Source organism: Dufourea novaeangliae, unplaced genomic scaffold, assembly GCF_001272555.1.
Source record: "Dufourea novaeangliae isolate 0120121106 unplaced genomic scaffold, ASM127255v1 scaffold28, whole genome shotgun sequence".
Classification (NCBI taxonomy): domain Eukaryota; kingdom Metazoa; phylum Arthropoda; class Insecta; order Hymenoptera; family Halictidae; genus Dufourea; species Dufourea novaeangliae.
This window is the reverse complement of record NW_015373917.1, coordinates 1,253,771-1,266,340: the sequence shown is the minus strand read 5'-3', so window position 1 is coordinate 1,266,340 and position 12,570 is coordinate 1,253,771. Positions and strand designations below refer to the sequence as shown.

At 33.2% G+C, this 12,570-nt stretch overlaps 3 protein-coding genes across 5 annotated transcripts; 1 reads left to right on the top strand and 2 right to left on the bottom strand.

Moving 5' to 3' along the window:
• Positions 1–593: 593 nt before the first annotated feature.
• LOC107194356 (hippocampus abundant transcript 1 protein-like) lies at positions 594–7,416 on the top strand. 3 transcript variants are annotated; one of them, XM_015583971.1, is made up of 7 exons: positions 594–879; positions 4,877–5,278; positions 5,361–5,582; positions 5,793–6,076; positions 6,165–6,465; positions 6,556–6,691; positions 6,989–7,416. In XM_015583971.1, the coding sequence occupies exons 1-7, from the start codon at positions 754–756 to the stop codon at positions 7,093–7,095; spliced, it is 1,578 nt and encodes a 525-aa protein (XP_015439457.1). In that variant the 5' UTR covers positions 594–753; the 3' UTR covers positions 7,096–7,416. The 3 variants fall into 3 exon arrangements, with proteins under 3 accessions (XP_015439457.1, XP_015439456.1, XP_015439458.1); XM_015583970.1 differs by having other exon boundaries at positions 6,556–6,712; XM_015583972.1 differs by lacking the exon at positions 594–879 and adding an exon at positions 4,416–4,667 and having other exon boundaries at positions 6,556–6,712.
• A 1,963-nt stretch (positions 7,417–9,379) lies between these two features.
• LOC107194242 (TBC1 domain family member 7) lies at positions 9,380–10,761 on the bottom strand. The gene is made up of 5 exons (XM_015583833.1): positions 10,677–10,761; positions 10,240–10,589; positions 9,879–10,163; positions 9,649–9,778; positions 9,380–9,475 (listed from the first exon to the last, which is right to left on the bottom strand). Exons 1-5 carry the CDS (start codon positions 10,716–10,718, stop codon positions 9,380–9,382), a joined length of 903 nt encoding a protein of 300 aa, XP_015439319.1. The 5' UTR covers positions 10,719–10,761.
• A 226-nt stretch (positions 10,762–10,987) lies between these two features.
• On the bottom strand, positions 10,988–12,174 carry LOC107194317 (exosome complex component CSL4). Its single transcript, XM_015583921.1, has 5 exons — positions 12,082–12,174; positions 11,885–12,000; positions 11,359–11,607; positions 11,181–11,262; positions 10,988–11,126 (listed from the first exon to the last, which is right to left on the bottom strand). Exons 1-5 carry the CDS (start codon positions 12,140–12,142, stop codon positions 11,014–11,016), a joined length of 621 nt encoding a protein of 206 aa, XP_015439407.1. The 5' UTR covers positions 12,143–12,174; the 3' UTR covers positions 10,988–11,013.
• Between the last annotated feature and the right edge of the window lie 396 nt (positions 12,175–12,570).

Here is a 12,570-nt window from a genome sequence, read left to right as displayed (position 1 = left end):
GATTTATCACCGTGATCGCCGAATCACGATCACGGTCGTGATTTAACTTCATTCACAACCGTGATTGCGATTTTTCTATCTTGGGTGAATTAGCTCACTGCGATCGTAAGTCCTTGATCTTTAAACAGAAAAACGTATTCAATATGATTTTACGATAATTACATTACTATTCGTGTTTGTAAACATCAGTAGAAAAAACAAGAAATTCTAAAAAAATGATTTGCTAGGTAACATGTAGATTATAATTTGTAATCATTAATTTATTCATTATTCTTCATTGTTTCTACTTATTCCTTCACTTTATACGATATAACCCTAATTTTTGTTTTGATGTCGTTAATGTGAAATATACAAATTATGTATCGCGTGTAAAGAACTGTTAGGTTTCTCCACCAATAAGAAACGATCACGGGAAATCACGAATCACTGTGAAAAATCATCGTGATTGGGAACGAACGTGATCGAATCACGAGTGATTCACAAGTAGCAGTTCACGCCATCTCTGGTGTGCAAATTCCTCTTAACTGTTTCAGTTTCCGTTCTATGTTCCCTTGTGAAACATGCTGCACTCTGCACTTACCTTGATAGCCTGTACTGGCCTGTAGTAGCTGCGGACATGGCTAACTGTGGATTGTTGCATTATGTAGATTTAAATTTGAGAATGATCTAAAGCTGGAATCGCTGTTCTAGTGTTCACGCGAGGGGTATCACAGAAAAATGACTCGCACAGTGTCATCGAATATTTAGGAATTAATGAAACTGAAAAAGCGGAAGAGTCTGTGCGCGCAGTGCGTAAATATGCCCGCCAAGGTCTCAAAGAAGGTCGTGGGCATGATCGTACGAAGCCGAAAATTCATTATTAAGGATGGGGTCATTACGGTACTGAACAATTCCGTTTAATATCTATTAGGTTTTTAAGTCACACGTTGATCCGTTTTATATATGTTTTCTCTGAGTTTCCTGTTGAAAGTAAGTACGAGATATTTTTTGTTCGAAGCATGATGTTTGCGACAATACATAATTATTCTGTATTTATCTTCTGTCAAATAGTGCATAAAATTACGAGTAACAACCATATTTTACGTTAGACGCTGATTCCATTACTTTTAACATTCAGAACTGGCGACACATAGTGTGAATTTGAGCGTGGTTATATTTTCATTACCAGACTGCGGATGTTTATGCAAATATAAATTTTTATGGTTTAATTTACAGAAATCAGTATCAAACAGAAATATGTTTATTCTATTATGGGTTCCATTAGGCTCTAGATAAAATAAACATTATTAAACTATACAGACTTTTGACTATATTGAGATTTAAATGATTGTGTGTGTGCCATAGGTGGCCAACTGTAGCTAGAATGAGTTGTAATAATCCTACCACTGAGACCCAAACACCAATATTGCGAGTAGGGACAATTGCAGTAATGTGCATGCTTGGTATCCGTAAAGAACTTGAGGCCTGTGCACTCACAGATTGCCCTATCCAGACCATGCTCACACAAATGCAGCTCCCATTCCTGCAGCTTCCACCTCCTCAACCGACCAGCACATTCTGGCCAGAGTTGGGTAGATATGGTATGTGCTATAAAGACATAAAATCTATGGTATTGCATTATAAGACTACTCTTGGGGGAAGAGATATAATGTGGTTGTAGAACCAATCAGAAGCTAAAGTACTTATGTTTCTGGCAATGGAACAAAACAATCGATAGACATATGGAATACAAAAAGTATTGAACCTTATGTAGGATCTTGTGTACTGGCCCAAGTTTGAGTTGGATAGTTGTTTTCTGTCTATTCGATGTTGACAGCTCTTTAAGTGTAAAAAGAAATTGTTTATTTTCTTGTTGGCAACAGAATTGTCATTGGTTTCTATAATTATCCTTCTGTGATGGGTACATAGCCCTGCTTCTTATGTTATTAATGAAATCTAATTGTCAAGAATCTACATTGCAACCACTCTGTATTATTTCTACCAAATGTACATAGCATTGACGTATGGCTGAATCTTTGTTCATTTTCATGTAGAGGATTGGTTTAAAATGTAATTTGCACACTTCATAGAAAACACTCAAGATTGTGGAAGGTGTATTGTTTAACTTAACACATCTTTATTTTCAGTTGATACGTATAATATACAGAGAGGAAGTAATAATTTTATTAGTGTTCAAAGCAGTGTGCGTTGAACATCTTCAATTTCTATACATTCCTTGTATTTTATGATAGTCAAAGCATTGCCTGCAACCAGCTTCTTTGTTTAATTTTTATCTGTCAGAATGACGAGATATTTATGAACACGCAATTGATCTGTGGAATACCTTATATATTATTTAATATAACGTTTGATCAATTTGTCTTTTAAATAAAGAATAATATTGCAATGTTGCCATAGATTATATTATTTTACATTTTTTTTCTGTTAATTTCATGATTTATTACTGTATTTTTACCATTAAAATATTTTTTTATATACCTATTTTCATTGATACCAGAAGAATAAACATTTGTGTACAACAAATAAATGAAAATATATTTATTCTCACATCTTTGATTTTACAATCTTTTGAAATGAAATAAATTCATAAATACTTACTGAGTTTAAATCGTATTAAGAGTTATTCATCATGATTAACTCTCAAATATAAAAGGTATCTTGCAAGATTTACATGTGTTAATTACCAACGTGGAAACATATTTTCACGATTATTATGCAGTAATTATCGAAATTATTAAAAAAATGTTCGAGCTACAGACAACATTAAACGTCACTTTATCATTACGATTACGGTATATCTCACAAGTAATCGCACGTTCGTAATAATAAATACATCGTTCACCTTGTACCATTGAAATGTATATCTCTTTTTCTTATTTGAACAGTATTAAATTATTTGTTCTTTTTTCATTAGTATTATACAGGGCGACCTATTTAGTATTTTTATACCTAGCTTTCGAAAATACGAAAAGCTTGTTCGGACGAAGGTTGTTTTACTTTATGCAAGAAACTAAATACAAGTTTCGCGAATATCGATCAGGTGTCAACAGTGTGTGGCTCACATACAGCATGCTTTGGGAACATTAGATAGCTCATGAAAGATGCATTTATGTATATAAATTATTTTCTGGCAGAACGATTTTCCGTTCAATCGTATGATCTTAAACATACGACGAACGGTGCATGCAGGTGCATTATGTCTCGCGCATTAATTTCTAGGTTAGACATGATTTGAAGCTTCGACGAAGAGAGTATAGCGTGTATCGTTAGAAGTGGGGGGTTTCGTTAGTATAGTTGCAATGCAGTGGTCGGGTTTTCCTCGAAAATTTTGAATACCTGCACCAAAAGAAATTCAAGTGACGATTATCAAAACGGGAGAAGCGTTGATGAAATACGAGCACTTGAGAATTACGAGGCAGAAGGACTGACAATAAGTTATGACATCAAAAAACACTGAAATTGAGAAGGTGTACTCCACCCGATTTGTCAATTTATATCTGTCACCGATCGTACCATTCTTTTGACACGCGCTTAATGTCTCGTTGAACAATTGTCACTGTAAATATAAATATCAGAGACTATTTTTCACTTGCCTTTTCGACCCTCGTGAAAACCGCGTGACCTCTTACGTTACACAGTTTATTTGTCAAGTTACATTGAGCGAAATATTTTGTTGGTTGAATTATTGACAACAAAAATGTCTGACAGACACATGATAGTTTCATTTAACAGTGAGAAAGGGTTGACACAAAAATGTTGTAATAACACCATGAAAGAAAAAGAATTTTTTTGAACTTTTTTATGTTATAATTCATTAACAATGTAGTGCTCTTTGCAAAGACTACAGTGTATAATAAAATCTTTGAAATATTTCATGAATTTGTACTCATGACAAGAAAATCATATATTTAAGATGATTCTGATTTCATATTCTTAAAGGATGAATTTGAGAAAAGAACAGTGATGGGAAATATTGTTGAGAATAGAAGGAGAATTCAAAATCTATTAAAAAATGACCATGAGGAAGGAAGGTTGTAGGATTAATTATTTGAACGAAGAGAATGGAATGATGTTGTCAGATGACGTTTAATTTATCAAAATGAATTTTTTACTATAACTCAGTGCACAGAGTATTTTTCATACATTTTTGATCTAGCCATATAACTTTTGTTGATAGCACAATTTACAATAATGAAAGACTAGTCTCCTGAAGACAAGAAGGATATTACAATAACAATATGTATAGAAGCATATGTAAGAGCTGTACATACAGCTAATAAAGTATTTATTAAGAAGAAAAGAATGCAAAACTGCAGAAATAGAGCTTTGAATTGGAATTAATTAAATATAATTAAAGAAGTACTGTAATAATAATCTTTAATGAAGATTAGGTTGAACAATGAAAAATTGATGTGGTGCTAAGTGAAGGTTATTCGTTACAGTATTATATGGATCTGAACAACTGATAAATGAAAAATTGATAGAATAATAAGTATGGATAGAAATATATATAGTAGCACTTCTTAGGGGTCATGCCCCCTGGGGCAAAAGATGGAGCAGAGGGCCTGGGCCCCTCTTGTTCTGAGATTCACAACAGCCAAGAACATGCTATTGCTAAACTCACACCTCCTCTTACATTTGCTCAGCGATGCTACAGGCATCTTAAGGTCAGCTGTCACAATTTGCAAAGTGCTTATAGCGTTGATAAATTCCAAGAAAATTTACGATTCTGTTCTATGATACAATATTATCCTTTTTATTATTCCATACTTGCTGGGTACAACATATAGATGTATCATGGCTGCTTATGAAATTGTGTATTAATTAGTCCTTTACAGGAAGCAAAAATACATGATTTATTATTTTTCTTTTTCAGAGTTCTGGTATTGGAGAGGCAAGTGTGTACCATGCTCTGGTTGTAATATTTTTGGAATTTTTTGCATGGGGTTTATTAACCATGCCTGTTATCTCTGTATTGAATATCACATTTCCAAATCATACGTTCCTGATGAATGGCTTGATAATGGGCATTAAAGGAATCTTGTCATTTCTTTCCGCGCCATTGATCGGCGCTTTGTCCGATGTGTGGGGACGAAAGTTCTTTCTACTTATCACAGTAGCCTTCACGTGTGCGCCGATTCCTCTAATGAGCATTAACACATGGTGGTTCTTTGCTATGATCTCCATCAGCGGTGTCTTTGCTTGCACATTTTCAGTGGTATTTGCATATGTTGCCGATGTTACGGAAGAACATCAAAGATCTCCGGCATATGGTATGGTACGTATCATGTCGTTCAAAATATGGAGAACAATCGTTAGTATAGAATCATTGTTCTAGAAGTATGTATATTTTTGTTTAGGTATCAGCAACTTTTGCTGCAAGTATGGTAATAAGTCCAGCATTAGGAGATTATATCATGAAAGTGTATGGAGAAAATCTTGTAGTTGCATTAGCAACCGCCATTGCAGTGTTGGATGTGTTTTTTATATTAGTGGCTGTACCTGAAAGTTTGCCTGAAAAAGCTCGTCCACCAGTACCTATATCTTGGGAGCAGGCAGATCCTTTTGCTTACCTTGGAAAGGTAAGTGATTCATTATAGCACATATAAAGGAGATGTACTTGAAATCAATCCAAATTAGCGAGTTTCTGCATAAAAATAGATACTCCTCGACAATATAAGGGGGCTCTAGAAATCCTGTTTCACACGAAATGTGATAATTCTGACTGCACGGAAATTAGATTTTTATCTGAGAAAACAAATACTGAATATATGTTAATTGTGATGTTTCAGGTTGGCAAAGATCACACTATCTTAATGTTGTGTATTACTGTGTTCCTGAGTTATCTTCCCGAAGCAGGACAATATAGTTGTATATTTGTCTATTTGACTAAAGTTATGGGGTTCACTGCTGTGATGGTAGCAATTTTTATTGCTGTGGTAGGAATCTTAAGTGTTGGAGCTCAAAGTCTCTTGGGTCCCTTAATAAGGACGCTCGGCAGTAAACATACTATAATGTTAGGCCTCTTATTTGAGATGTTACAACTTATGTGGTTCGGATTTGGTTCACAAACATGGTAACATTTCGTGGTTTTTTAATTTTATCTTACATAAATAAAATCGTTTCACTCATTCGCGATCTGTTAAATGTTTTCTAATTTCCAGGATGATGTGGGCTGCTGGAGTGCTTGCTTCTGTGTCAAGCATTACATATCCTGCTATTTCTGCATTCATATCCATGCATTCTGATGCTGACAAGCAGGGTTTGGTACAGGGTATGGTAACTGGAATGCGTGGATTATGTAATGGTCTTGGCCCAGCAATGTTTGGAGTAATCTTTTATCTATTTCGCGTTGATCTCAACGATAATTCACCCCTTCCCGCTAAGCCATCTCTTTTAGATGAAAATAATAACACAGGAACTGCCACACAACATCCTGATATCATACCACAACTAGTAACCCAGGTGGGATTCATTATAAATTACACGTCGATGTCGATCTTTTGTATAAATAATTGATTGCAATTGTTAAAATTCAACTTTTGATACTTTCAGCTTGTACCAGGACCACCATTTGTGTTTGGTGCATTACTTGTGATATGTGCATTACTCGTAGCTGCATTTATACCCGAATCAAGTACAATGCCAACAGGACCGTTGCATCATCCAACCACCTCCCGGAGGCCCTCCGGTAAATACGCATATCAGAAATGTACGTTAAAGGTTGTCAGTTATGTTAAAAGTCAGATGTATTTTTGGTGTTCCGGATTTCCTTTGAATTCGTTCATTAGAGTTATTATTGTGAATGCGAACATGAAATACAAATATTGGTTCACAGAAACTAAAGTATTATCTGTTTAAATGTTAATATGTATAATTAAAATACATCTATATTTTATGTAACATACACGTACTTAATATTGTGCCACGTACTATTGCACGTGTCTACAATCTATCTATTAAGTTATATTTTCATTTATAATTTAAGGTTTATCCTTGGATGTACATTATGAGGCAGACAAATTGAGTAACGAGAAAGGAAAAATAGGACCGCTGTCACCTCTAGTCGACAATTGTAACTCTGCTGCTCTATAGCTATTGTCAAAATTCAAACAGGACACAGCAAAAAAGAGGGATATGTATCCTTGCCCAGTGACGAAACTCTATGTTTAGAGAAACAATCGTTACTATCAAGTGCACCTACTTCACAAGAACTTTTGAGAAAGCTGTCTATATTGTATTATACTACGTCTTTAAGTCAATAACTTAAGTTTGATTTTTAGGTTCATGAAGTTTTTATTACGAGCAGTGCTTGTTTTATGAGGTGTAGATTGAGCTGACAATTGATTTCAATTTGTTTAGGTGTTTCGTTACATGAAAAATTTGATTTTCTTTTTTACTACTAAAAAATGAGATAGTAATATCAATTTGTACCAAGTCAAGCACTGAATATCTTGATACATTTATCAGTGACTCCTACTTTGTGTAGATTGCCGATAGCATAAAACGGTGAAACGAATGAAAGTTGTAACCAGTATTTTTACTAGACTTATAACAAACGATTACCGAATTTCTTATGTCGAATCCTCTTCTTTTATCATACACGTCACATTATTGCTGACAGTTTTCCTTCCCCTTTTTTTCGATTTAGGGCAAGAGCACCTGTTACTTTGATCGCACATATCACGAGACTCAATATTTTCTATAATTACATTTGTGAATCATGTCCGAAGAAAACAAGGCTATATTTATTGGATACGTGTACTTTTGTTTCATTTTTTTTTCATGCATTCCTTTGTTTTAAGCGTATCTTTTTGAAATTAGAGAGAAAGAGAGATGAGATGAGTACAATAGATGAGGAAGAGTACAGACATTGTAAATGACACTACATAGCTAAAGAAATAGAGAATAAGTTTTCAGTTGCATATAATATCTAGTGAGAAAGTTAGCTGATGTTTGTACAGTACGTTAACTATTTTTCTTTGCATAAAGTATTTATTTTAATAATTAGATGTCAGCAAAATGAATGCAATGGCCTTAACTGGAAATACACAAAAACACATTTATATAAAAGAAAAAAAAGAACATACTATGCCGCATTCAATGACAGTGGTAGATTCCGATCGAGAATGTTGCAAACATTATTAATTGAACGCGTACAGTGTTTCCCTAATGTTAAAAAATGTGCATGTTAAAAATTGGAGTCATTGATGTTAAGAAAATACAACAATAGTGTAGTGTATTTGTGCATTTCACTTGTATTTTACAAGAGAGTTAGTGTTCGCAGAACTGTTTGTGCATTGCCATAGTGTAAAGTTTTTGAATTAAAAAAAATCTGCCAACATTGTTTAGAATTGATTCATGACGTGGAGGATTGATATTTCGTTGAAATCGCTCTACAGTGCTAAGATTATTTAAAAGCCAACTATGAAATTTCTACAAGACGCTTGGACCGAATGCAGCTTCATTATTTGCAATAATTTTCCAGCGAACATATGAAGTTATCGTCGCCGTTTGTTGGAAGATAATTAAGAGGCAAAAGCGGATACTCAGATCCCTAGTAAAAACCAAAGAATGAATAGTAACACAAAGATGTATTCGAAAGGTTGTAATATTACGAAGCAGTAGAAAACCCATAAAATAGGGTGCAATGCGTGAGCAAGAAATACAATTTTGTATAATCTCACTCTTCTCCAAGAATCCTTCTATTTTCTAAATTAGAAAGAATGTACATAAAATCACGACGCATTATTTCTTTTGTAAAGGTTCAGAAGAATGTTCGACCGATCTTTGGACAATTTTAAACTATCAATATTATTCCAATGCTTGGAATTGTTCTGATATTATAAAAAAAACAAAAAGTGCTATGCATATCTAAATTTAGTATTGTTTTTATATTGTTAAGGTATACCGTGGAATGGTATTTTATTCCAATTGCACAAGTTTTAAATACGCAACAGCCTTATTTTAATGATCACGATGAACATTATAAACATTTATGTAAATGCGTTACACGACAAATTTCTTGGAGAATACAGATACAAAATACTGTCCTGTGACTGCCTCAGTTGAAAATTATTTATTAACTTGCTCTTACACACTGGAGTACATGAACACTGTTGTAATATAACATTGCAAATGAAAGGAAACAAAAGAATCACAATATTAGAAATAAAGTCCAATTTAAGACTTAACACCTCAATAAATTAAGTAATTGTATATGTACAATGTATGACGGATGCATTAATAAAAATAATTATTTTTAAGATACAAGAACGTAGGTTTTATGAACATATTAGTTTTCGCATATATTACATTCCTTTACGTGTATTTACATTTCATCATTTTTTTCAACGTGTTTCTATTCTTGGAAGTCCTTTTAAACGGTTTGCAAAATAGTCGTTAATGTTGAGCCACTTTGCTGCCAAGACTCAATTGCTTTGTTAACAATCACTTCTGAAGTCTCTTCTGTTATCTGAAATAAGAACATTAACATCTATTTAATTCTTTTATTTATTTACCGAATTATAACGTAGAAAATTAAAGATGCACACGTTTTTTCATTATAAATGTTATATTGCATGATTAGGCTATAATTTCTTTAATTTTCCACTTTGTATATACATATTCAGATGGTCATTTCCATACATTGCTAATGGTGTCCAATACAGCATCTATGTTTTCACATCTCAATAAGAGCCGTCTTAAAGTTGTTAATGTAACTGCAGTTACAAAAATTAAAATTCTGTATGCACCCACAGCTATCTTATCCCAAATTCTACAAGTAGATAAATAATTTATCTGAGTACGTGTGTATGTAATGTTTTATACTTGTGAAGTCTTATAAATCTTGCTTTAAATGTATTAAATACACATACTTTGCTATAGAACCATCAGATACGGTTCCTGCAAAACATGAACAGAACCAAACATCGTATGGAATGTTGTAAAGAGCTTGAATTTTAACAAGATGCTTATACAATTCAGGATCTTCCCTTTCTAATAAAGTACAAGTGCATTCCTGTAACCTACTGACTTCCTTATGAAGCCTTTGTACTTGGTCTAAGAGGCCGCATAGTATCCAATATGTGTCTACAAGCTTTTCTTCATAGGAATCAATATCTATAATGTGCCACAATGTTTCAGCCATTCTGCTCATAGATCTAAAATGAATATTATTAATAAACATGGTGAATTAATAGATTATAAGAAGAAATTATGGAGCATTAAAGTAGAGACCTATGTAGAGGAATCTCTAATTGAGCACTCATATCAAGCTTTGCTCTCCTAGTACGCAACAACCACATAGTAAGAAACATTAAATGAGGCTTCGTGTAATCATCTAATATTTTGGTAACTTTTAGTGCTTTCTGCAGATCCTGGAATTCAGCCTTTCTTTGATTTATTATAAACTCATGACTGTCTACATAGACTGGTATTACATCCAGCAATATTTTCCATAAGAAATTTCTGTATATGGTGGGTACTGTAAATCGTAAACAAAACTGTTTCAATTTCGCTTTATCAAAGGGACGTTCTTTGAGTAATATTTCCAGAGATCTTTTCTCCTCAACACTACGGAATCCCACCTGTGTTTTATTACAGAGGAAATATAATATTATGCGTTGGTTATATTGCGTATAGATTAAAACACCAGATTGTTTAAATATATTTACCTTTTCGTAATAAGAGGAACGAAAATTTCGTTCGTCAGCCATTGTTTTTTATTAAGTTGTTATTGTAATTTATATGTTTTTTTATTGAATATTTGGAAAAATGTTTGATTCAAATTAAAAGGCACTGGTGCTGTCAAAATGGTCAAAACATTCTAAATACGCCCTCGTGTATCTCTTTCTTGAACTCTCGAGGGACATTAGTATGTAGCGGTAAATTTTAAGTTTGACAAGAATAAACACATCAAAATACACTTATTATGTGCAAGAAATATAATTTATTGTTTTCATATTATGTCTTACAGAGGATACAAGTAAAAAAAGTGATTTATATGTTATATTATTGCTCTGTAATAACATGTTCTGGAACTACCTTTGCAACTTTCCTGTACTCCTTGCGTAATGTCTTAGGACACTGCATTTGTGTCCAACTTATAGGTATCATAGCCATACCTGTAACAGAATCCTTACTGGTATAACAAAATTTTCTTCCTATTAATATCTTACCTTCTTCGCTATGTGCTATCACTACACCTAATTCATTTTCTGCTGTACTTAGTTGATAAGTATGTGCTTCTGTCATTGGCATCTATTTATTGTGTAAGAAAACATGAACAATTCTATACAGATTGTTAAATATTAAACCAATCCTAATTCATAATATTAAAGCAATGCCAAAGGATACAATTCTGGCGAGAATAATGTCTCCTGGTCTAAAACACTTGTACATTTGTATATTATCTTTGTCTATTGCACGCACATCTTCTCGTCTTAAAATCCCCCTATAAGGTCTTGTCAATACAATATCACCTATGCATTTTATGCTACATTTACAAATCCTCTGATTGACAATAGTGACCATTGCAGTCACAATGTCACCAGGTGCAGGGACAATACTTTGCTCTGTTATTCCATGAACTTCTATGTTGCGTGTCTAAAATACATAATAACATTGTAACAATTGAGTGTAATTGTACAGGCTATTCTGGGATGAAATTAGAAAATTTCTCCAACATATTTGGTAGGTCATTTTAAGTTGAAAAAGACATATATACTCTACTGTAATATATTACTTTTGCTGTAAATTTTCAACAAATTGAGATCCATAATGTATATAGTTTTTTAGTAATATCCTGGAGATATTTGTCAATTTCATCCTTAAATACCCAGTATAATATTAAGAGCTGTTTATACATGATGTTTTGCCTTACATTTTCTCGTGGTACTAATTTAACTACACCTGCAAGTTTAGAATAAATGTAACCCTGTTGTTCATAAGTTCCAGGTCCAGATATATTAATTTCATCGGAAACACATAATCTTTGACCTGTTATAAACAAACCAAGACATGTTTTTATTTTTTAGTTTAATTTAAAGGTTGCTGCATTAAAATTCTGTGTACACTTACCTGGAACACAGACAATAAGTTCGTTTTGTTTTTCCATATTACTATTGTGAAAATGTGTCATCACCGACTACGTATAATAGACTTATCATCCAATGCTTTTTTTTTGGTTCCACGTGCGAAGGGCTACGTAATCCTCTTACCATTTCAGTGTCAATACCCGACGTTACCGATAAAGCATGAATTTTGAGTATTCTTAGCACAAATGGAGCATTATATATTCCATTGATAATACGTGTATCCAACATGACTTGGTGAGAATAAAAATATCCGATGCTTCGATTTAAAGGGTGAATATAATACTGATGAAATACGACGCGCGAAAGTATATTTTGTTTCACTAATCTGTAAGATAACTTATTCTAAATTTCATCGTTAATGAATATTTTAGTAATGTTACGTTTTCCACATTCCCTTTTCAGTCGTTTTTATATTTTTTTTATCTGATAACGTGATATAAGAATCTTAATACACACAATCAATTACTTTCTG

Coding starts and splice junctions, on each gene's coding strand:
- LOC107194317 (XM_015583921.1), bottom strand. CDS start 12,142: ATGACACATTTTCACAATAGTAATATGGAAAAACAAAACGAACTTATT. Junction 12,001..12,081: donor ACTTATTGTCTGTGTTCCAG/GTAAGTGTACAC, acceptor TGTTTATAACAG/GTCAAAGATTATGTGTTTCC. Junction 11,127..11,180: donor GATAGCACATAGCGAAGAAG/GTAAGATATTAA, acceptor ATTCTGTTACAG/GTATGGCTATGATACCTATA.
- LOC107194242 (XM_015583833.1), bottom strand. CDS start 10,718: ATGGCTGACGAACGAAATTTTCGTTCCTCTTATTACGAAAAG. Junction 10,590..10,676: donor GTTCCTCTTATTACGAAAAG/GTAAATATATTT, acceptor AATAAAACACAG/GTGGGATTCCGTAGTGTTGA. Junction 9,476..9,648: donor TATTGGACACCATTAGCAAT/GTATGGAAATGA, acceptor TTCTTATTTCAG/ATAACAGAAGAGACTTCAGA.
- LOC107194356 (XM_015583972.1), top strand. CDS start 4,533: ATGCCCCCTGGGGCAAAAGATGGAGCAGAGGGCCTGGGCCCCTCTTGT. Junction 4,668..4,876: donor GATGCTACAGGCATCTTAAG/GTCAGCTGTCAC, acceptor TTTCTTTTTCAG/AGTTCTGGTATTGGAGAGGC. Junction 6,713..6,988: donor TAAATACGCATATCAGAAAT/GTACGTTAAAGG, acceptor TTATAATTTAAG/GTTTATCCTTGGATGTACAT.